The sequence below is a fragment of the Ascaphus truei genome, chromosome 7 (assembly GCF_040206685.1).
Source record: "Ascaphus truei isolate aAscTru1 chromosome 7, aAscTru1.hap1, whole genome shotgun sequence".
In the NCBI taxonomy this organism is placed as follows: domain Eukaryota; kingdom Metazoa; phylum Chordata; class Amphibia; order Anura; family Ascaphidae; genus Ascaphus; species Ascaphus truei.
Genome location: NC_134489.1, coordinates 42,925,990 through 42,949,158, shown reverse-complemented (window position 1 = coordinate 42,949,158; position 23,169 = coordinate 42,925,990). Strand labels below are relative to the sequence as shown.

The 23,169-nt window shown below is 46.6% G+C and overlaps 1 protein-coding gene across 4 annotated transcripts in view; it reads right to left on the bottom strand.

Annotated features, from left to right (window-relative positions):
* Nucleotides 1-23,169, bottom strand: part of LOC142499123 (methanethiol oxidase-like) — a 52,039-nt gene that overhangs the window by 10,511 nt on the left and 18,359 nt on the right. Inside the window, exons 1-10 of one of the 4 annotated variants that reach the window (XM_075608055.1) lie at nt 20,563-20,697; nt 15,917-16,029; nt 14,437-14,622; nt 12,271-12,391; nt 11,291-11,473; nt 9,912-10,093; nt 9,231-9,309; nt 2,742-2,863; nt 1,228-1,320; nt 280-398 (exon numbers count right to left, since the gene is read on the bottom strand). In XM_075608055.1, the coding sequence (XP_075464170.1) occupies nt 280-398; nt 1,228-1,320; nt 2,742-2,863; nt 9,231-9,309; nt 9,912-10,093; nt 11,291-11,473; nt 12,271-12,391; nt 14,437-14,604 (1,067 nt within the window). In that variant the 5' untranslated portion in view covers nt 14,605-14,622; nt 15,917-16,029; nt 20,563-20,697. Of the gene's footprint in view, nt 1-279; nt 399-1,227; nt 1,321-2,741; nt 2,864-9,230; nt 9,310-9,911; nt 10,094-11,290; nt 11,474-12,270; nt 12,392-14,436; nt 14,623-15,916; nt 16,030-20,562; nt 20,698-23,169 lie in introns of those variants that run through there. The other 3 variants (XM_075608053.1, XM_075608054.1, XM_075608056.1) reach the window with 3 other exon arrangements.

The following is a 23,169-nucleotide window of genomic DNA, read 5'->3' as shown; positions in this document are numbered from 1 at the left end:
GACACACAGGGTTATTATTATTACATTATGCACTGACACACAGGGTTATTATTATTATTATAATACACAGACACACAGGGTTATTATTATTATTATATTATACACAGACACACAGGGTTATTATTATTATTATATTATACACTGACACACAGGGTTATTATTATTATTATTATATAATACACTGACAGACAGGGTTGTTATTATTATATAATACACTGACACACAGGATTATTATTATTATTATATAATACACTGACACACAGGGTGGGGGGATCTTACTTGACCATGTCCGGGTAGAACTGCTTGTCCCAGGGGCTGAAGAGAGAGGTTGTAACATACAGTCTCTTCCCATCCAGGCTGAGCTGCATCATCTGAGGTCCCCCAGTAATCTTCTTCCCCTGGCAGATACACATTGGGGGACACACACATTACGGTGACAGCTCTAAGGCTGCATACACAGTAAGCGCGAGCGACCAAGCGCGTGATGTCACACACGCTTACCTCTCCTGTGATTGTTGGCCTGTAGTGTAGTAGACGGAGCGCACGACGGGGGACAGGGCCTGGGAGTGACGTCACGTGAACAGTTCATCCTTATTGGCCTGAACCGCGCACGTGACTGGCCGGCGCACCGAAAAATCTAATTTATTTGTCTGCCCACGTTTCTGCAGCACCATCTCCTACATGCACACGCGCGCGCACTATGCCCGTGCGCATTGACTCAAGGTACATTGTCCGCAGCCTTAGGAGGGCTGCTGAGGTGCGTCGCTTGGAAGGGGGGCTTTCTTTCAGAGTGGGAGATGGGGCGAGAGCAAGGGACAGGAAAGAGACAGCGCTGAGCAGAGAGAGAGGAGAGATTAGATATGAGGAGGGGCAGAAATGAGACAGCCCTGAGCAGAGAGAGAGGAGAGATTAGATATGAGGAGGGGCAGAAATGAGACGACAGGGGAGAGATTAGATATGAGGAGGGGCAGACATGAGACAGCCCTGAGCAGAGAGACAGAGGAGAGATTAGATATGAAGAGGAGCAGATATGAGACAGTCCTGAGCAGGGAGACAGAGGAGAGATTAGATATGAGGAGGAGCAGACATGAGACAGTCCTGAGCAGAGAGAGATAGGAGATATATGGAGGGGCAGCGGAAATGTTGAAAGCTTGCATTAGAGAGACAAGGAAAGCCCCGTTACTGTAATGACATGGGGATGTTTGGGGGCAGGTTTTGTGGGCTCACCTGCAGCACCAGAGGGTCCGGCTGGGATGTTAGCTCCGTATCTAGCAGCACAGTCACTTTGCCCCCTTTAACAATGCTGCCCCCAAGAAAGGCCTGTGAGAAAGGGGGAGAAGACGGAGCAGAGACAGGGTGAGCGAGAGTGCAGGACTGAGAGAGTGGGGTGAGACTGCTAAACCACGGGAGAGTGCCGGTCTGCAGCACCAGGGTTGGGTCAACTGATAATATACATATGCTGTCTTTTTCTCGCTGTCGCTGTCTCTCTCTTGCTGTCTCTCTCTTGCTATCTCTCTCTCGCTGTCTCCCTCTCTCTCTCGCTGTTTCTCTCTCTCGCTGTCTCTTTCGTGCATTGACTCCTTCTGTATACTTAATTTATCTTACCTTTGAGTTATTTTCACCTTACCTTAATTTTACATTTCTAGCCCACCTGCTATTGACTACTAGTAGATAAAGCAGTAATACAGAGCCAACTTTTTCTTTCTTATCTGTACATGTAAAGCCTGTGACAATGTGTAATTCTACATTCTCACCTAAACTGGTAATCGTTTGGTGCTCCTGTTATACATCTGTCAAAATACGGATTGTGTGCCTAAAATAATGGCCGCCTTTCAGTTTCAATCAATCCTTCAGGTCAGTGTAACTCAGCAGCTACAATATATCCATATATTTCTAAGGTAACATTATCTATGTTTACAGCTCAAACTGCTGGGAACATTGGCAACAAATTATCACAAGCAGGAAAGTGTTGTAAAGATCTTGCACTGCTTGGGAGGTGGGCTAAAGCCTGCTATATAAATCAAAGGAGGCTTTAAAACTCATTAAAAATGGCATTAAGAGTTTAATAAAAACATAAAAATAATGAGATGCAGGAAAAGAGGTAGGGGAGAGAGGTCCCAGGTATTGGAGACGAGGAGTAGGAGGTGAGAGAGAGGTGTATAAATCAGGCCAGGGAGGGCATAATGAGATGCAGGGAGAGAGGCAAGAGGGGAGAGGTCCCAGGTATTGGAGGAGATTAGTAGGAGGTGAGAGCGCAGGTGTATAAATCAGGCCTGGGAGGGTAGAATTAGATGCAGGGAGAGGTAAGAGGTTAGTGGTCCCAGGTATTGGAGGAGTAGGAGGTAAGAGAGCAGGTGTATAAATCAGGCCTGGGAGGGCAGTGTAGCACTGCAGGTCACACAGCAGCTTACAATGTTAGCCTATAGATGTGACAATATGGTCAGAGCATTGAGAGAGCCAGGTTCTCCCAGTTGCTGGGTTGATGATGCAGCGCAAAGTCCAGTTCCTCTTGTATTCTTCACCTCCAAGTCAACTCCAATTTTAACTCCACAGACACATCATGTGATATTTAAGATGTGAAACCTGTTTGATATTATATTTATTGTCTTGTTAACTTCCCTGTGTTAAATGTTGGGATATTGACTATTTTGTTGCATTTTGTTATATCTATAAAGCAATAGATGTACATTTGGCGAGGGGTGGGGGGACATACCCGCTCTCCTCCTGCCCCTCCAACTCACCTGCCCCACGAGTTTTGGGTGACTCATGTCTGTGATGTCATACTGTCTGATGTCACCGTGTAGCCAGTTATTGAAGTATAGGAAGCGATCATCCAGAGAGATCAGCATGGATGTGATGAGTCCTGGAGAGGGGGGAGAGTGGATTGAGACATGAGCACACTGTCCCCCTCAGTGAGAGATATGAGCACACTGTCCCCCTCAGTGAGAGACATGAGCACACTGTCCCCCTTCAGTGAGAGACATATACAGGACACAGGGACCATGGCAGAGAGTTGATCTCTCCTGCAGCTTTATTCTGATGTGAGCTCATATCTCTCTTACACACAATAGGAAACACACAAATTAATAAACAGCCAATCCCTGTCTAAGGAATAACTCATGTTCCCAGTCCCTACCTGCAGGGATGGGAGGATAGGCCTCTTTCCAACTTATGACGCCAGAGTCCAAAGAGGTACCTTTAAGCAGGGGGCTCTATGTCAGTCTCTGGGTTGTGTCCGTTGAGGGGGCCACCCTTGGTGGGTTCCAGAGTCCTCTGCACCCTGGATGTACAGGATCTGATTTCAGGGTGTCTTGCAGACTGCACAGTCCCCTGTGCTCAAGAGATCTCCCCTGCAGGAAGCTTTTCTACCTGTCTGATGAGCCAGGTGGAGACTGGTTAATTGTGTAGCTTCAATTAACCAGCTCCCTGCTGGATTCCTCAGACCAATACAGGCAATTTATTGAAGCCCTATTTAGACAGCGGCTCTGCCCTGTTACATACTTCCCCCATTTGTAGATAGCTCGGACTAGCCACGGCTGAAGCCCATCCCTCCACTCACTCGAGATATACCTGCAGCTCGAATGAGAATGGCTGGAGAGAGAGAACCCCCAGTGATGCTGGGATTGGAGTCCTTTCTCCAGTTAACCAGCATCTCTTCCAGAAGGTGCTTGAAATCAGCGCGCTTTAGTCGCTAAAGCTCTTCTTTCCCTTTTAAGAGTTTGGTAGTCGGTAGACTTATCATCTTGACATATTACTTCTTTTACGATGACCGATTCTTCAATGTGTGGGGAAATCCCAAGTGATGTCTGGCAGGGTATCTCTACTATAGTAGCACCATTTTGTAGCTGCTTCAGTACCAAGGGACCCTGGTCTACAGCTTTCTCATCCATCACAGACCCATCTGTAACAAGCACAACCCCCTCATCAGTAGAGAGGTCATTTGCATTTGGTTCATGATTGTGACGGTGAAGGGGTTAATCAGGCTCACTAATAAAGGTAAAGCCCACTTGGTTACCCCTGATCCATGTTTTGAGGTCCTAGAGTGTCAGCTCTTGGACCTGACTGTCGTATATGCATTGCTGTGACTGTGTGCAAATTATGCGACAATAAAGATTTTTTATATTTGTTCCTTTCCCAAGGTGCTAGGACCTGGAGATTTCTAGGCGGTAAGTTTCAGGGTGGGTTTGTCAGAGAAATTCTTTACAGAATGTGGCTATTTATCGGGGGCCCAGAGTTATAGGAAACCCCAAAAACCTATCCGGGAATCAAGTGAGATTCTCGGGCATGTTAAAGCACATTGCTCCAGTCAAACTCTAATCCTGGGAACGTTATTGCGACTCACCACCAGGGTTCCTACTTCAGCAGAGACGGGAAAGGTAAATGGGACATGAGGGGTTAATGTATCCCTGTATATAAGGGGGGTTGCCCAGGTAGATGCCCAGCTAAGTTATAAAGCTATAAGGGCTAGTATTGTGTGTAAAACATTAAAGTTAGTTTCTGTAGTGTGGCCAGGTATAAGGTTAATAGGATGAGGGAGTATATTCATCTTATTCTATCCCTGCCACCAGAGAGAGAAACTTATACAGTTTTACACAAAACATCAGACACAGGGAAAAGTATATTTTATTAAAGGTTTACATTAATACGTATATATGCTGTAATCTGTGAATGAACTGTGGGGTAAATATGAAAGTTCCCAAGGTTTATATTTTTATTAAAGTAATGTTCAGAGGGGGGTCATCCAGTATGGGTAAAAATCAATTTGCATGGGAGACAGAGTGGCTACTCCGCCCTCTAAGATTCAAAGGCAATCCAGGATATGGAAGTGTCAAACCATTTGTTAGCAAGAAGGGGAAAGGAAGCAACTTCAATAAGCCACCCTGGCGGGTTGTCACCTGCCCCAGACTTTGCGGCACTGAGCCAGCAGGAGACCTTGCATGACAAGGTGAAGCTTGCGTTTGTTGGACGTGCCCAGTTGCTATGCTGAAGCTCCCAGTGCCGGGCTATACCGTACTGGCAAGCATGTGAGTGGCTCAGCCTGGTTGCTAGGGAGATCGCTCAGGCGTTTTGATTGGGCTGCAGGTTTTCTGGGAATGAACCCCAGAGCTATTATAAATCCTGACACAGCTCAGATTAGTCAGATTCAATGTGTGGTCCAAGATTTCCAAGTTCTCAAGATTCCAAGCAGTTTCCAGTTCCCTGCTTCAGCACAGCCTGCCTAGAAGCTTTGCAGTTACAAGCCTATTGGGGGTAAACTTCGGGAGGTGAAGTCCCTACATCTATGGAAGATTTGTTTCGTATCCCAGTCCCAAAGTAAGTGTGTCTTCTGTATTTTGTGTAACATTGTGTGTTTGCCTATTTAAGTGAATAAATTACAATTTATTTCATCACTCGTTTTGCTCAATTAAATGATCCTGGTAAAAGGGTGTATTTTGCCTGGTCTCCCTTGACAATGATACTTAAATTCCAATTGGTTTTAGCTCTCACCTAACCGTTACCCGTGGCATCTCTTTTTTTGTAGCTGGCACACCTGTATTTGTGTGACCTTTTTCCTTGCAAAGATGAGTAGACAACTAGTATTATATGTTTAGGGGCATGATCACCAATGCAGTTCTGTCTCATTCCAGCCAAAGACTGAATCCTTATTGCGACTATTTTCATCGTGACGGATCTGGATTGGGCGATGTGGGCACGGGAGCATAACTGGATTGTTATTGCGCTTCTCAGTCGTAATTTGGTTCCCTTTTCCTGATTTTTGTAGAAAGCCGATTGTAGCACTGAGACGGCATTGCGGGTGCGCTTATAGCAACGCACAGCTTGTTTGGTTGTGACGTAGAACCTATATCTGGATTGAATCACACAAACAGCTTCCTGCATTTTCCTGTAGCGTCTTTGCTGCAGACACTTCCTAACGTTTGACTGGAGGAACATTACACATTGCTTCAAATGTTCATCATTCTTTCTTTGTTGTTGCATTCTCCCTATTGACTGGAGAAGGCAGGATGCGTTATTCTGGCGACCCAGCCGACAAGTTTCCGTTCCTCTGTAGGCAGCCTGTATAATGAGCACTACAGAGCGTTGGTGCAGATATCTTGCTCTCTTGCTTGGATAAGGGATATGTAGTATTTCTGAATTATTCAAATGCTTGTCTCACTTTTCATCCAGTTTAGTTAATCAATGAGAGAATGCTGTTTCTGGAGCTTGTCTGAGTGGGCATCAAAGCATCGTTCATTATATTTTCGAGCTCCCTGGATTTCTTCACTAGGGTTGCAGCTGCTAGCCATTTCCAGGTTTCTTTGTCCTAGGCCTACTGACTGTTGGGGATGAAGCAGCGTCTCTGCTCCACTAGCTCTTGCTCCAGTTTCTGGACCTTCTCGTGCTCCCTCTCATACCGAGTCACCTGACCTCTACGCTCGGCCTCCAGCAATGCTTTGTGTAGCCTTCAGTTTCTCATGCTGCTCTGCAAGGACACACTGGATACTCCGACGTTCTTGCAGCCCTTGTACTTTCTCAGCAGCCTGCAGCTTTTCCTCCTGTACGCAGACCTTGCAGTTTGCTGTGCAGTAGGTGCTCTGCTTGTGTGCGTCGCTCCAATGCTTCTATCTATCTTTTCTTGTTCAAATACTTTCTTCATTTTTTCTGGCTCGTGAAGCTCTTCATTCCTTTCACTGACGTGGTCAGTCAAATCTGAATTTTCCTCTTTCAAACTTGTATTTTCTCTTATTACAGACACTATAATATTCAGGGCCTCCTCGTAGTCCTCCTTCCATTTACGCACTTCTGATTTGAGACTCCAGGTCTCCTGGCATGAGACTTCTATCTCTAGGTTGAGGGCGTGAAGCTCCTTCTGAGAGACTTCAAGATCCATACTAAGGCTGTGGACATCATTTTGTGAGACTTCCAGCTCCTCGGTGAGACTGTGAAATTCCTTTTTAGAAATGTCCAGTTTTGTGCGGTAACTGCTGATCTCCTGGTGTGAGGCATCCAGCTCTATGCGGAGAGTATGAACCTCGTTTTGCGATATGTTCAACTCTGTCCGGATACTGTTGATCTCCTGGCGAGAAACATCCAGCTCTATATTGAGTGTATGGACCTCTTTCTGGAAGATCTCCCGCTCGGTACCTAGACTGGGAAACTCTTTCTGAGAGACTTCCAGCTCGGCACGGAGACTGCAAATCTCTATGCGAGAAATTTCGAGCTCAGTACCGAGGCTGACCAACTCCTTTCGAGAGCCTCTGAGCTCTGCACCGGGACCGAGAGACTCCTTCTGAGATAGTCCAAGCTCTACACTAAGATGGAGGGCCTTCATTGATCCTGCTTCTGCTGCAAGTCAGCAAGAACTTCGTCCAAGCGGATCTGTTTTTTGGCCTTGGTGGTAATAATAGTGCTCGCCATCTTCAGCTCAGTCGTCAGGTCTTCTAAGACACTACATAAGCAATGCTCTGTGTTCATCACAGTCCCATAGTAAATTGCAAATGTGAGCAGACCACTCTATAGCTCAGCGTTCACTTCTATCTCCTTTTCCAATCATTCACGGAGGAGATCACAGTTATGCCTGGCATTTTGCAGTGCATCTTCAGGGCTGGTCAAGGGATCGTGAATTACTTGTGCCAGCTCCGCTTCCCTGGTATAGTTTGTTATGGGTTTCTGCCTGTCAGACACTTCTTCGGGGTACACAAAGTCTGCCTTGGGCTCTCTGGATATTCTGTCATTCCCGGAACGAATCCTCTGTTTGTTGTAGGCTGCAGGGCATCTCGGTCCCCCTTTTTCTCCGTGGGACCTGCGGATGTGTCTGCAACTTCCCGGTAAGCTGAGAACCTTGTTTCTTTTTCCTCCTTTTTACTTTGGACGACTCCGTCCCATCAGGGGTACTGGGGTCTCCTTTGTTTGAAACTTCAGCAGCTTCACTGCACTCACCAGGCTTTTCTTGCAGTTGCATTAGCTGGCGGAAATATTAGGCGTTCAGCTGTTCTGGCTCTTGCTACCGCCAATCATATTCACGGTCGTAGAGACCTGTCTTCTCGGTGCGTATGGTGAGTTCAGCCAGCTCCACCAATCTAGTGGTGTTTTGTGGATGGTCGCGTTCCTAGGCTCCCATAAGCGATATCTTCCACCTCATCAGTAGGACCGGAAGAGACACTCTTCCGTGTGGCCGGGTTCATTACTGGAACACCACATTTGGCCTCCATTTTGGCGGTATCTGGAGTAGTCTTCCCCCTGACCTCAGGAGGCGTTATTGCAGCAATTTTTCCGTGTATGCTAGAACCCCAGCTGGTAGTCCTACAGGTGAGCAGATTTCCCTTGCAGAGTTCTTAGCTCTCACAGGTGTCTGTAGACTCTTTCTTAGTGGCCATTTAAAAACCCCACAGGTTTTTTTTGCACATGTTGTGGGGTACACTTTGGTCACACAGTCAGTGAGTCAGTAACTTGTGTTGGTCACCGTCTGTACCAGTCCCCCAGTCAGACTGTGGCTTTGTGGCTTTCTCCAGTGCAGTGTAGCTTTCCTGCCTGGATGTGTAGCCCTTTAATTCTGGTCACTTCTGCGCGTGATTCGTTTGTTCTTGGTTTTGTTTCTCATGCTGTTGTAGGAACTGTATGCAGGCAAAACTACCAAACATTTTCCCGGATGCTCTCAGGGGTCCATTTGAAATTCAATGGCCACCTCTCATCCAACTCCTGACACCATATGTAAGAGATGTGTGCAGAGGTACAACCAGGGAGACATATTTGGGGGAAATAACCCATGGCTTTTATTCAGCCCGTAGCTTTAAGGAAGCACACAAATAAATAAACAGCCTATCCCTGTGTAAGGAATAACTCACTCTCCCAGTCCCTATCGTCAGAGCTGGGAGGAGAGGTCTCTTGCCAACCAATAACAACCAAAGTCCAAAGAGGCACCTGTAAGCAGGGGGCTCTTTATGTCAGTCTCTGGGTTGTGTCCATTTGGGGCCACCCTCTGGCGGGTTCCAGGGTCCGCCGTGTCCTGGATGTAACGGGTCTGCTTTCAGGGTGTCTCCCCTGTAGTGTAAGCAGGAGGCTTTTCTACCTATCTGATGAGCCAGGTGGGGACTGGTTAATTGTCTGTAGCTGCAATTAACCAACTCCCTGCTGGATTCCTCAGACCAATACAGGCTTTCTGTGGAAGCCCTTTTAGACTGGGGCTCTGCCCTGTCACAGTGTGTCATAAGGTTATTATGTGAGTACACTAACTCCCTGTGCGCACCACTCACCTGGCATATCTGGCAGCATCCAGCCTTCCACCTTCTTACTTGGCACCTGGATCACCTTTTCCGCTGCCCACGTGGCATCCTATAGCAAGAAGAGACCAATGAGGAGGTGACAGACACGGTGACACAGGGTTCATATGGCTCATCGAGTGTGACCCCCCTACTGATGGATAGTGACAAGGAGAAAGTACCCATGCCCATTCAGTCTGTCCTTCTCACTACTGGGTGATAGTCAAACAAGATCAATAGTTTGTGGAGCCTGTCCCTCCCACAACAATGTGACACAGGCAGAGGGTACCTACAGCCCATGGACACTCACCCTTTGTTACTTTCAGCCCCCCCCATAGGTCGGCCTCCTTCTCTATACTAGTCTGCTCCTGCCTCCTTCTCTATACCAGTCTGCCCCTGCCTCCCTCTCTATACCAGTCTGCTCCTGGTTCCCTCTCTATACCAGTCTGCTCATGCCTCCCTTTCTATACCAGTCTGCTCCTGCCTCCCTCTCTATACCAGTCTGCACCTGGCTCTCTCTATCCCCATCTGTCTCCCTCAGATCTCTTCCCCCCCTGCACCTCTCCCCCAGATTTCCACCTTCTCTCCCTGCCAGTCTCCCCCACATCTCCACTCCTTGCCCTTCACTCCTAGACCTCCCCCATATCTCCCCCCAGCCCCCGGTTCTGTTCTTACTTGGGTCTTGTAGAAGCGGAAGACGGAGCTGCCCAGGGCACAGCCCACCAGGCCTTGGTCTGCATCGGGATTGTGCAGGAATCGGATCTCCAACGGGGCGACAGCATCCTCCCCCAGGTCAATCGTCTGTATCCGAGTGTGGCGGGTCCAGTCCCATACGTGCAGGCTATGACCGTACAAACCTGAGCGAGGGTGAGTAAGTGTGTAAACGTGAGATCCTTGCAGCAGCAATGAAGCAGTCTCGTATCAATATGTATTGCGATGAAATAATAACATTTGCTTCCATCACTAACCCTTTCACCACCAGAAGGGTGAGCAAACCAAGAACCGAACACTGAACCCCACAATTTGAAATATAATAAAACATAAATTGTTCCTCCAAATGCTTCTGGAACAGAAAAGTGCCGGAGGATCCGACACAATCATAGGAACCTAGAATGTGACGGCAGGTAAGAACCACATCGCTTCCTCAGTCTGCCCGGTCTCCCCCCTGTCTGCCCAGTCTCTCACCATCTTTGGCGGGTGTAAAATAAGCCCCATAATCTTAAAGCTAATCGGGGATTGGGGTAATAATTTACAGTCTAATTTTGCAGTTTTCATTGTTGACTGAAAATCTGAATATTTGAAGGACTAGAGAACAACAAAAACCGTGTAAAAGCTCCAGGTGATTTGGCAAATAATGCTTTTAGAGCATTATAATTAATATAATAAAAGGAGCTAACACCGGATAATGGGGAATGAATGCTTAAGCAGTAACAGTATGATTACGGATGACTGAGGGTAACAAGAGGGGAACACAACAGGGACAGAATGGTGTGATATGCAATCATTAAGTCCCCATAGCCCCGGCTAAGCCCGGTGTGGAGTAGCCTCTACTCACGATAAGACACCGTCTTGATCCCCCTCTTTCCAGCTGCTTCCCTGATGCTGCCAGAAGCGTCTCCCGTTTGGCCTCCGGTGGTGTAGCAGATCCTCTCAGACAACAGCAGAACAGGGTAAAGATCACATGAACAACCGCTCCAAGAAAAAAGGTAAGGCTCTCACCAGCAAAAAAGGGGTAAAAATCAACTTTATTAAACTACATAAAAAACAAAGAAACAAACCGTGCTAGCTACTCTCCCACGCGTTTCACACACACTGTGGCGCTTTCTCAAGGAGTGTTTGTTTCTTTGTTTTTTATGTAGTTTAATAAAGTTGATTTTTACCCCTTTTTTGCTGGTGAGTGCCTTACCTTTTTTCTTGGAGCGGTTGTTCATGTGATTCTTACCCTGTTCTGCTATTTGAAGGACTAAATAAGACTGCCCCTATAACGGCTTGAGGGGGGCTAGGGGCGGAGTCGCAGTGGGGAAGGATATGGTAGCTCGGCTCCCGTCCCTTACCGGCTGCTACATCCTCCATACTGAAACCACTGTTGATGACTTTAGGGGCCGCAATCTCCGTGCTGATCATGACGTTGTGACGTGGCTGGTACCAGAAGTCATAGCCGAAAGGGGCGGCCTGTCCCTGAACTTCCCAGTTCCCCTTCACGTCAAAGGTTTCACCGTCCAGCAGCACGAAGCCTCCTGAGATACACAGAGCCGGAAACACAGCATTACAGTCACAAAGAACGGCCGAGAAGGAACAGCACTACCTGTGAATTGGGAGAACCAGGGCTCGCAATCCTTCTGCCTTCCCTGTGCACAATTAGATTGTAAGCTCCTAGAGCCAGAAGGTTATTTACTGAAGTCTCACGGCAGCAAACTTGGGACAGACCTAGATTTACCAAAGGAAAAAATCCAAATGCTTTCCATGTAGTAAAATAACAGAGGCGGGAGGAGGGGTGTGATGCCTCTCATTGGACCAACAAGTTGTTAATATGTTACAAGCTTTCCAACCTCTCGGGGTCCTTCATCAGGTCGGGAGAACCCTACTTTCCATGCACTTCCTGCTCTTTGAGGAACAAAGTGCTGTTTTTTGCACCAGTTCTGCACCTGGGAGACTTTAGTAAATATAGCCCTTATGGCGCAGGTAAAATTACCTGAATCGCACTGCGAGAAAAATCCACTGAAACAACAAAACCAGCCCCAGATTATGAACAGAATATGTGCTGGTGCTGCGGGGTGAGTTCTGATCCATAACACCCAGGTCAGGATGAAGAATGGTTGGTTCCAAAATGCTGGAAAGGGGCCTTTTTTTGTGCAAAACCTGATTAGGAAATGATGCTTTGGGCGCATTATTTACCACGCTATGCATCTTATGTAAATATTAGCATTTCCCCAAGTTCCGCATGAAACTAAAGATTCATCTCGCTGGATGTGCGCTTTTCCCCCTCAGTGTCCATGTCACCATGTTTGTGTGGGTGCAGGGGTGGTGTTAGCACCTTTGGCATTTCCCGAGGGGTCCCCCAAGGAGCTGATCATGATCTCCCCGCTGCCCAGGCAGTGCGTCGTGTGCAGATTCGCCAGGTTACATGTCCAAAAAATATCCACTGGTTCCACCACCTGCAGAGAGGGGGGAGCCTGAGAATAAAGCTTGTAGCACAAGTACATAGCACCGACCGAGCACGTAGCTTAATAAAAAGGATCTAAAATGTTATGAAACATTTATGCCGAGCTGCTTGGACTGTAGTTAAACACTATTTATGCTCTAAACTAAACAGCGGGAGAGGATTCCTAAAATAAGACTCTTTCTTTAAAAGGGAAATGTAAAAAATAAGTTGTACTCTGATCAACCCCCCCCTCCGCCCCCCCCCCCCCGGTAACATCAAAGCCCTAATACCATCAGACTTTGACCCGTGATGTGACCTTTGGTAGAGGCCGGGCACAAGGGTCTGTGTGCTACATTAATCGGAGCGGTCTGAATGGGAATATTTCTTCTTTTATTGGAAACCGTGAGCTATTAGTTCTTTGTGATTACAACCTTGACTGCCATAGTGTCAAACCATGCCCATAGGGCATGGTGTACCACTGTGCCAATCAATTGGTTTATTGGGGGTAGGGGTTGTTGCCCTGGGGAGGGTGGTTAGGGCTCCTGGGTAGGTAGTGGGAGGGGGGTTAACCCCTTAACTACCATAGTGGTTAATAACCGCTAAGGTGATTAAGGGCTGAGTGGCGAATAGTTTGTTTTTATATTTTACTGTCGGTGCCCACTGAAGAAGAGGAAGATGAGGGGGATGAGGACGGCCTTCATCCTGGCAGCGGTAAGTACAACTTTAATTTGCTATATGCGGACTGGGTAATGTTTTCGTTATGTTTTATTTTTTAAAGGGCAAATGAGCTATTATCCATATATGGATAATAGGGATTTTGTCCGTTACTGTACTCTATGTGTTGGGGGGATGTTCAATGTATTGTATTGATGTTTATATTGTAATGTTTATTGGGGGTAGAGGAGGTGGGTGAAGGGGGTAGTTGCCCCAGGGTGGGCAGTTAGGCCTCTCAGGTGGGTAGTGGGGGGTTAACCCTTTCATTAGCATAGTGTTTACTACCGCTAAGGTAATGAAGGGGTTAATCCCTTCTGCAACCTTCCCGGTAGGCCTACCCACCCACCCTGGGGCAACTACCCCTTTCACTCACCCCCTCTACCCCCAATAAACCAGGCAGTCTGGCTTAACCCCTTTATTGCCTTAGCGGTTAGCCGCTAAGGTAATGAAGCTGCTTTTATTTTAATAACAGCATTGTAGCAGGGGGGTCTCCGGAGCCGAACCAAATTAATTTCAGCCTTGGTGACCCCCCTGCTTCCCGAGTAATAGACCCCGTTATGGGGTGCCGGTATCCCCCGGCTTTGTTTAAATCACCCGGTCACATGGGCCGTGACACAGGAGAATTTAACATGGCTGCTGGGATACCAGCACCCCATAACGGGGCCTGTAACTCGGGAAGCAGGGGGTCCCCAAGGCTGAAATTAATCCGGAGACCCCCTGCTACAATTCTGTATTGTTAAAATAAAAGCCGCATAATCGCCTGTTAGAGGCGCGCTGGGAGAGTGACTGATTCAGCCTCTCTTAGTGCGCGTCTCTTACAGACAGAAGCAGGTAGGATTCACACATCTGGAGTCCCATTAACGCTGTTAATCCGATGGGCCATTGCAGCCTGCTATGGACTATCTAGCAGAGTGTTTGCGAGATGCTCAGGGATTTTCCTCAGACATTGGGCCAGAACAAACAGTTGCATCTGTATACACTATACACAGTGAGACCCCACCTCTGTCTCCTCCAGGGACCTAACCTTCTAGAACCCTCCTATATATTCTTCTATCACGTCACTATCACTAGGCAGAAGTAGGCGGGGGTTATGATTCTGCCTTGTCACTCAGAACCTTGTGATGGGGAATGGGTGTTACCCTGTGTGGGACCACAAAGTTAACGCTTTAATGCCATTGTAATCCCAAAGGGGGGTTACAATTCTTTAAACATGTTTGTAACGGTAACATAATGTTCTCAGCATTATTTTGTGCCCAGGAAATGCCTGAAACGAGAGGTGACTCCATGTATTTTTTCCTTGGTAAAATATTCTATAAATAATAGTCTGTAATGATACTTGCGCACCTTGTGCATGCGTGGAGCGCGCTGGTCGGTGCCCACGTCCACCACGTAGACACGTGAGGAGATTACACTGGGCAGGATCAGACGGTTCCTGGATTTCGTGGCGTCTCCGTAGCAGCTGCTGCAGGTGTTCCATCCCGAGTGATGCAGCTCGTCATTCATATTGGGCATTGGCAGGCGGTGTATGACCTGCGCGGGAAACACATGACCAGGACGCATTGTACAATGATACTGAGCATCAGCACACAACAGAAAGCTGTATGTGCAAAGGTAATTTTTTTTCCAGGTTACACTAGTTTAATTGAAAGCAGAAATACATAAACAATCCTATGTGCGTTATTTTTGTACTGTTCATTTATTTACAATTTTTATGCGATACAGGAAAAATAAAAGGGAGAACTTGGGGAAACAATACATGGGGGGGGGGGGGTGGGACTTAGGGGGAAAGAGAGAGAATAAAAAATTGATTTTGACAGATACAGTATTTATTTTAAGATTCCAGACTTTTTTTTCAGACCTTTGTGTTTGAGGAGCTTAATCATATTCATTGGTAAATTAAGATCAAGGCAAGTGATTTAGAACAATTACATTTAAAACCTAACAGTTCTCCATAAGTCCCGAGTACTTAGAACAAATTAGGGAGAGAGGTGAGAGGTCTCGAGAGAGTCGAAAATACATTGTCCACAAAAGGTGAGACTTTATACTCCACATTACCGACAAACACTCCAGATATGTCAGGGTTCAATCTGATTGTGGTTGCAGGGGTTCAATACACAAAGCAAATAGTAGCGGGGACAAAGAGCACCATTGTCTGGTACCATTGGGTATACGAACAAGATTGTAAAGAAGACCTGGAAAACTGACTCTAGCTGAGAGAATTATAGAGTCCTTGGGCAGCCATACAAAAATGTTTGTGTTTTTTAATAACTCAGTTGTGTAATATTAGATAATACTTTCTGCATTTCATTCCCCCACACACCCTTTATAGGAGACTATTCAGTAAACGTTGATAAGTTTCTAAACCTCAGGTCTCTTCTAGTTTAGGGAATGTTTCATTCTCATTCCTATGGGTGAGTGAGACAGACCAACTTTTATCCCTATTTAAGCTTTAATTCATATTTATTTTCATTACTGCGCCTCTGGGATCTGAAGATCTAAATAAACAGCACCCAGGGGTGCAGGAACTATTTATTGGGTGGAGGTGCTGTATATAGAAAACCAGTAACATACATACATACATTACCCTCATGTAAACCCAGAGGGGGGTGCAGAACCCCCGCACACCTTTTTCCCGCACCCATGGCCACACTTATTATTTTATTGACCATTGGGCATTGTCTAGCACAGTGTGCGGCCGTGCATGCAGCTGCAGAGGGAAATGACCATTTGCACATTTCAAGCGCTACTTTAGCTTCTAGAAACCCCTTTTCCTCCTGGATAAGAAGCCCCCCGGACGTGGCCCTGCCACTCGCAGGCGGATTACCTCAGAGAATGTTGAAGATTCGGGGTTCACATCCACAGTGGCCAGGTAATCTGGCTTCTTTATCCCAGTGTTGCGGTAAATACATGGCAGGTAAAGAAGCTCCTCTCTGGGACCTGCGGGGAGAGAGCAGGAGAGAGGCTCATACCCAACATGATTCCCAAGCATGTAAATAACGACCTCCTTATAACGGAAACCTCTGACCTCTGACCCCTCCTATGGCTCCGATACCTGTGTGTTCCCATTTGCATAGGATGAGGACTTTCCTGTGCATTAATTCCCCTGGTAAGTGGGAGAGATTTCCCTTCTCTACACAGAGCCGAGCATGCAAACTGCAGAGCGTTGCTGTAACCTGCAGAGCATCACTGATCTGCAGAGCATCGCTGTAACCTGCACAACGTCGCTGTAACCTTCAGAGCGTCGCTGTAACCTGCACAACGTCGCTGTAACCTTCAGAGCGTCGCTGTAACCTGCAGGGCATCGCTGTAATCTGCACAACGTCGATGTAACCTGCAGGGTATCGCTGTAATCTGCAGAGCATCGCTGTAACCTGCAGAGTATTGCCTTTTCATGTAGAGCATTGCTTCTGTAATGGTGTTTCCCCCACCCAGTGGCAGATATGGGCCATTACAGGGTGTATGGTGCATATACCTGCTGGCAACAGGAGGGCTTTGTCATCCACCCATGGTAGTGGGGACACAGGAACAGGTTCTGGGGTTCATACCCCACATATATGCTTAGCAGTGCAGCGCCTCCATCTGACGTGGACTCCAGGAACTGAAGGTGATTTTCCACGGTAGAACTTATTACCTCTCCCCCCAGTAAGGTCACGCACCAGGCAGGAGGTATATTGCAAAACAGGAACAGGTTTATTACTTCTCTCTGCAGTAACAGTTACTCAGCAGTCTTCTGCCGGATACAGTCTGTCAGCATTCACTGGATGATAGACCATGGACCGTCACTAGAGGCCAAGGGCATCCGCAGCCATCCTAGCTCTTCCCCACCTCCCTGGCAGAGGTATGGTCCACACTCACTTTCCCTGGAGGGAAGAGCACGTGGGAAGGCCCCAATCTCAGGCTCCCAGATGTGTGACCTGCCTTCCTCAGAGGGGAAGGAACAACCACTAACTTTAGAGTGGTCCTGCCCTCTAGTACAGCCAGTCTTAAGACTGGCACCCTGTTGTCCCAGCTACAACAGGATGTACCACCCCCTGCTGTCACTCAAGTGCAGTACCAAAGGTGAAGGGGAAAACTCCATATCAACTACTGGTGAAGATTAGATGAGTGTGAGGAATCCGTTCCTGGGTTTGGCGGGAGCTCACTCTTGCAGAGCTGGTGTGCTGTCAAACAAACCTCCCATTACAATTGCAAGTACTTTCACCTGTGTTTGCAATCATGCTGCTCTGTCTCTCTTCTCTGGCATTGGAAGAATTCCCACACATGCCTGTCTTGTGATTGGCGATCTGCCTTTCTTATACTGGCCTCTTTTTCTGACTCCTTGCCGAGCATAATCCAAGTTTACTTGGATGTAACAGTGTTTGCCACACACTTCCGCCTTGTTCCTGGGACCTGCTGCAGAGGTCTGCTTCCTCTGTTCAAGCGTGGGATTCCCAGTGTCTAACGTATCCTGTTCCTGAGACCTCCTGCATTCACCCCTGGCAGAGGTCTGCTTCCTGGTACCTGTGCTGAAGAAATAAACTGATGAATCAGACCCTATTTCTTTGTGTTTTCTGTTTTATTACCTGTGCTGAAGCGCTGGATCCCCACCGCCAGCCTTGCCTGTTCTGAGCCCTGCTGCCTTCTCTCCTTGCAGAGGGCTGGTTCCTAGGGCCTGCTGTATATCTCCATTGCAGAGGCCGTGTCCTGGTTCCTGTGCTGAAGCGCTGGATTCCCAGTGCTACCCTTCTGCTTCCTGTTTCCTGAGGTCTGCTGCAAGGCAGAGGCCTTGCAGAGGCCTTCGTTATGGGCCGTTCCCGCTCCTCGCGTAGAGGCCATTCCCGCAGTACGGCTGCTACGCTGAAGCGCGGCGTACCTGATTCCTTGTTGCTGAACTTCTGCCTGGATATCGATTACCCTGACGTCACCAACCCTGACCCTGGCTTGTCTAAGGATTACTCTACATTCTCCAACCCCGACCCTGCTACGAATGACTACGAACTGCGCAATCCAGAACCGGCTTCGTGGTCTAAGGTCGGTGTATTCATATCCCCACCTCAGCCCCTCGGTCCAGTCCCGGTTTGTGGCGAGCACGTCCGTTACAAGGAGGAACACTCGATGACTCTGGCTATTGGCTGAGCCAGTCACATCGCTTGGGTTGGGTTCTGGCTTTCGCACTAAACCCATGCAGAACTTTACAGGAAGGCGTACAGTTCTTTTGCAAACAGCACGTGCGCTCTCCAGCTTTGGCGGGAGACGCCATTTTAGCTCATGTAACTCATGTGGTGGATTCCCGGGCAAGGGAACCTCCATTTTTAGTACAGTTCTTTAACAGACCACGCAGTGACCGTGATTCCAGCAGGAATCCGTTCCTTGTGGTTCCTCACAGCACACAGATTAGCAGTCTACCAAGAGTAGGTTATACCCCAGGCTAGCAAAGCTCCATCTCGATACGCTGTACACGATCTTAGTCCATTACAAGCACTCTGTGGTTCCATAGTTTGGCTAGTGGTACTCTGGGCTTCTTCCCTATGCAGTACCCTTACGCCACCCCTTCTAGGCTGCCAGTATCGCAGAGCCTTCCTTCAGTGGCTGCTGGGGCTTCCAGGTACACCTCCTTCTAGGTATCTCGACTACCCGCCTTAGGGCGACTTAGAACAGCAATAGCCTTGTGTCTCCAGACCATTCACCTGATAGGGCCGTCTAAGTCATAGTTTCATGGTGGGGAAAGTGGTCCCTGGTTATGGTATGCCAAGGTCCCCTGAACACTATACCTTGCCTCCCTCCTTCTTTAGTACTTGCTTTGGAAGCGTATCTTGTTACTTCCAGCTTTGTTTCACTGAAACCTGTCCTGTTACAGATCTCAGCAACGCCTCCAAATGTAACTGTGTTTCCCCCACCCAATAGCAGGTAGGGGCCATTACAGGGTGTATGGTGCATATACCTGCTGGCTAAAGGAGGGCTGAGTCATCTGCCGATGGTAGTGGGGACACAGGAACAGGCTTCTGGGGTTCATACCCCACATATCTCCTTAGCAGTGCAGCACCTCCATCTGCCGTGGACTCCAGGAACTGAAGGTGATCTCCCACGGTAGAACTTATTACCTCTCCCCCAGTAAGGTCACGCCCCAGCAGGAGGTATATTGAAAAACAGGAACAGGTTTATTACTACTCTCTGCTGTAACAGTTACTCAGCAGTCTTCTGCCGGATACAGTCTGTCAGCAATCCCTGGACCGTCACTACAGGCCAAGGGCACCCGCAGCCATCCTAGCTCTTCCCCACCTCCCTAGCAGAGGCAAAGGTATGGTCCACACTCAGTCTCCCTGGAGGGAAGAGCACATGGGAAGGCCCCAATCTCAGGCTCCCAGATGTGTGACCTACCTTCCTCAGAGGGGATAGAACAACTCCTAACTTTGGGGCAGTCCTGCCCTTAAGTACAGCCAGAAGGCGGGCACCCTGTTGTCCCAGCTACAACAGGATGTACCACCCCCTGCTGTCACTCAAGTGCAGTACCAAAGGTGAGAGGGAAAACCCCATACCAACTACTGGCAACCTGAGGGTTAACTGCCAGCCCATTGGGTAGAATAGTAGCCAGGAGCGGCCCTGTTACACTTCATACAGCAGAGTGTCTCTATAATTCACATAACATCTCTCTGATGATTTTTCTAGCAGTGAAGCTTAACCAGTTTGCTGTGTGTGTGTGTCTGTCTGCAGAATAAGTTTTTCCCTTCAAACTTTCTTTAATGCTGCCTCCCTAAACTCCCTCCCTCTCCCAAACTGTAAATTCTTTGTTTAGCTGGACCCCTCGTCTTATCTATTAACTCCCCCTTGTAGAGTCAGAGATGTACCAGCTGTCGGCCATGAGAAAGATGAGGTATTTTAGTACAAATTTTGTTTTTGCTTAATCTGCTAAAAGACATTGCAAAATTATGTCTACACGCCCCTTCTTCTGGTGTAAGATAGCTTACTTAGAGCCGGTAGAGCAGGGCATTCCTGTTGCATCAGACTCATGTTTTGATTTTTATGTGAATGTTACTCTTGCAAGTGGCGGCTGCTGCTGCAATAAAGTTATTCGACAGATTGTTTTTCCCTAAAAATAATAAGTGTGGACTGAGTTTTTTCACGACAGCCGACACCTCACGAGCCCCCTCTCTTCCCCACGCTCACTCATTCCGTCTCATTCCATCTCCCCCCCACACAATTCCCCCCACAAGATATACCAAAAAACTTCCCACTCCCAATGCACAAAACTTCCCACCCCCAAATACATTTAAAAAAAATCCCCACCCCCCCAAGTATATACAACCTGTCCCCCCAAATGCATACAAAAAACCCACCTTCCCAATACATATAAAAAAACAATACATATAACCCCCAACACACACACATATATATATAGAAACTATAAAATACTAAGTGCGCAGATTGATATAATTTAAACCAAAAAATAGTAACAGTTGCCTGAAAAAAAAAAAAAAAAACAACAATACAAACCGGCGCCTTAAAGTCCAATTAGGAACAAATGTGGAGTCCAAGAATTGTGACAATGTCCAATAGAGGAGAGTCCAATCTTTAACTTCAGGCTCCACAGCAGGGATTTACATACGTGATGCAAAAGAGAAAAGAAAAACAATCATAGTGCAACAATGTTAAATGCAAACAGATAGGACTTACAAGACAAGACAAACACAAAACAATGACAAGCAGGCTGACAAATAATAAAGGAGTATATTTAATGAACAACTAAAAAACGCCAGGAGCAGATATCGGATCCGGTTTGTAAAACCGGAATCCTACTTACAAGACATCCAATGTAAACAAGCAGGGATCACGGTGATTAAACTCCGGCAGCAGCTGCTGATAGACTCGTGGCAATCAGGGGAAGCTCCGATCACTTCCTAGGTTCTGCGTCCGGATGTGCGTCACCATAGGTTGGTCTCCGGTTCTCCAGGTGCCAGCTGCCACTCCGTTGCCGGAAGTGCGTCACTGGGGGCGGGACAAATGTCCGAAACTCCTTTCTCCCGCTTGAGTATCTGAACAAGCTCCTGTAGTGCTCTGCTCCAATGCAATTACTCTCTTCCAACTGCCCAACGCGTTTCGTGCGCATGCGCACTTCATCAGGGGTTGATTGGACACAGTACATGAAGTCATTATATACTAACAGGATAGACACCATTGGATGAAAAATAAAATAAATAAAAGCCAATCAAATGACGCTATGCCTTCCTTGATTGGTCTAAACCTCTGTCAGTCATGTACTGTGTAAAACACACAGCCTACCTAACACACTATACAAAAACAATAATACAAACACTAACACATTTAACAAACAAAAAATGCACTATTTAACTCTCAATAGGATATGATATGAAATCATACAATGCTCAAATGTTAAAACCTATCATAAAGTATAACAGCGCAACATTCCATATTGTATATAAAATGTACATAAATACGCACACAAGTGGAGGGATAGAAATTCAATGACATGCTGGGTGTAAGTGTCATTAAAAATGCTTATGAGAGTTAAAAATAAATATAAATAATCTATCAGTTTATTAATGTATTTTAAAGAGTTTTATTTTAAAAAGTTTTATTTAAAAAAATATTATTTTAAAAAGACACCTAGTTGAAAATCAATATTAAGACCATTGGGGGAGAGGGTCTTCAACTCATAGATCCAGTAGGCTTCACGCCTACTGATCTGATTGAGTTGATTGCCCCCCCCCCTCCAACTGGCTGGTACGGTCTCAATAGCCTGGCACCTTAGTCCAATTGGACTTTTGTTATGGTGAATGCTAAAATGATGTGAGACGCTATGTGTCATTAAACCTCGTTTAATATTATAAATATGTTCGTATACCCTCCTCTGGTAGCACCTACCTGTCCTGCCCACATATTGCAGGCCGCAGGGGCACTGTAGTAAATATATCACGACGGTGGTATGACAATTAATAGATGTTTTAATGGTATATATTTTTGAGGTGACATTCGATGTAAAAGTTTTTGTGTTGGAGCTAAACGTGCAAGCTGTGCAATTGGTATATTTAAAAAAGCCCTTATTAGTATTGGCTACTTTGGATTTAGAATGGTCAAGTGGACAACTCGGTGCCAGTCCAGTTTTAATGTTTGAGGCTTTGGTAAAGATGATGTTAGGTCTATCTGGGAGACATTGTGCTAATGTATTGTCACATAGGAGGATTGGCCAATGCTTATTTAGAATCTGGCGAATCTTCGGTGCAATTTCGTTGTATTGAGTAACAAAGGCCACTCCACTATTCTGTTCTTTCCCCTTATGTGGATTCTTAATTGAATTATTGTTTTTATTTTTATATTCCAAAAGGGTATCCCTCTCAATCGCGTCTACTCTCAGGGACGCTTCTACTAGTATATTCTCTGGATATTTTCTGTCACGAAATTTTTCTTTAAGCTCATCCGCCTGAATAGCAAACTCCTCTGGATTTGAGCAGTTGCGCTTCAGGCGGATGAGTTGTCCCTTCGGAATATTGCGAATCCAACCAGGGTTATGTTGGCTATCTGCCCTAAGGTAGTTGTTGGCCTGAACTGATTTGAAATACGTCTTAGTTTGAATTTGATTGTTACTTATATATATACTTAGGTCAAGGAATTCTATGTGATCTTTGTGATGATTAAAAGTAAATGAAAGATCCCTATCGTTAAAATTTAAATAAGTAAAAAACGAATCTAGCTGTTCCTGGCTGCCCGACCAAACAAATATGATATCATCTATGAAACGGCGCCAGAGCACCAGGTGTGCCCCAAGAGGACAGTTGTTCCAAATGAAATCTTCTTCCCAACTGTCCATAAAAAGATTCGCATAACTAGGGGCAAACCTGGTGCCCATCGCCGTTCCACAGATCTGTAGGAAAAATTGTGAATTGAATTGAAAATAATTGTGTGTTAAAATAAACTTAATACTACCTAGTAAAAATGATTTAAGTGCGGGTGAAGTGGTGGAATCTGATTCTAACTTGCGTGACACAACCTGACATCCCTTTCCATGATTGATGGTGGTATATAGAGATGTAACATCGGCAGTTACCCATGTATACTCAGGCTGCCATTCTAAATCTCTCAATA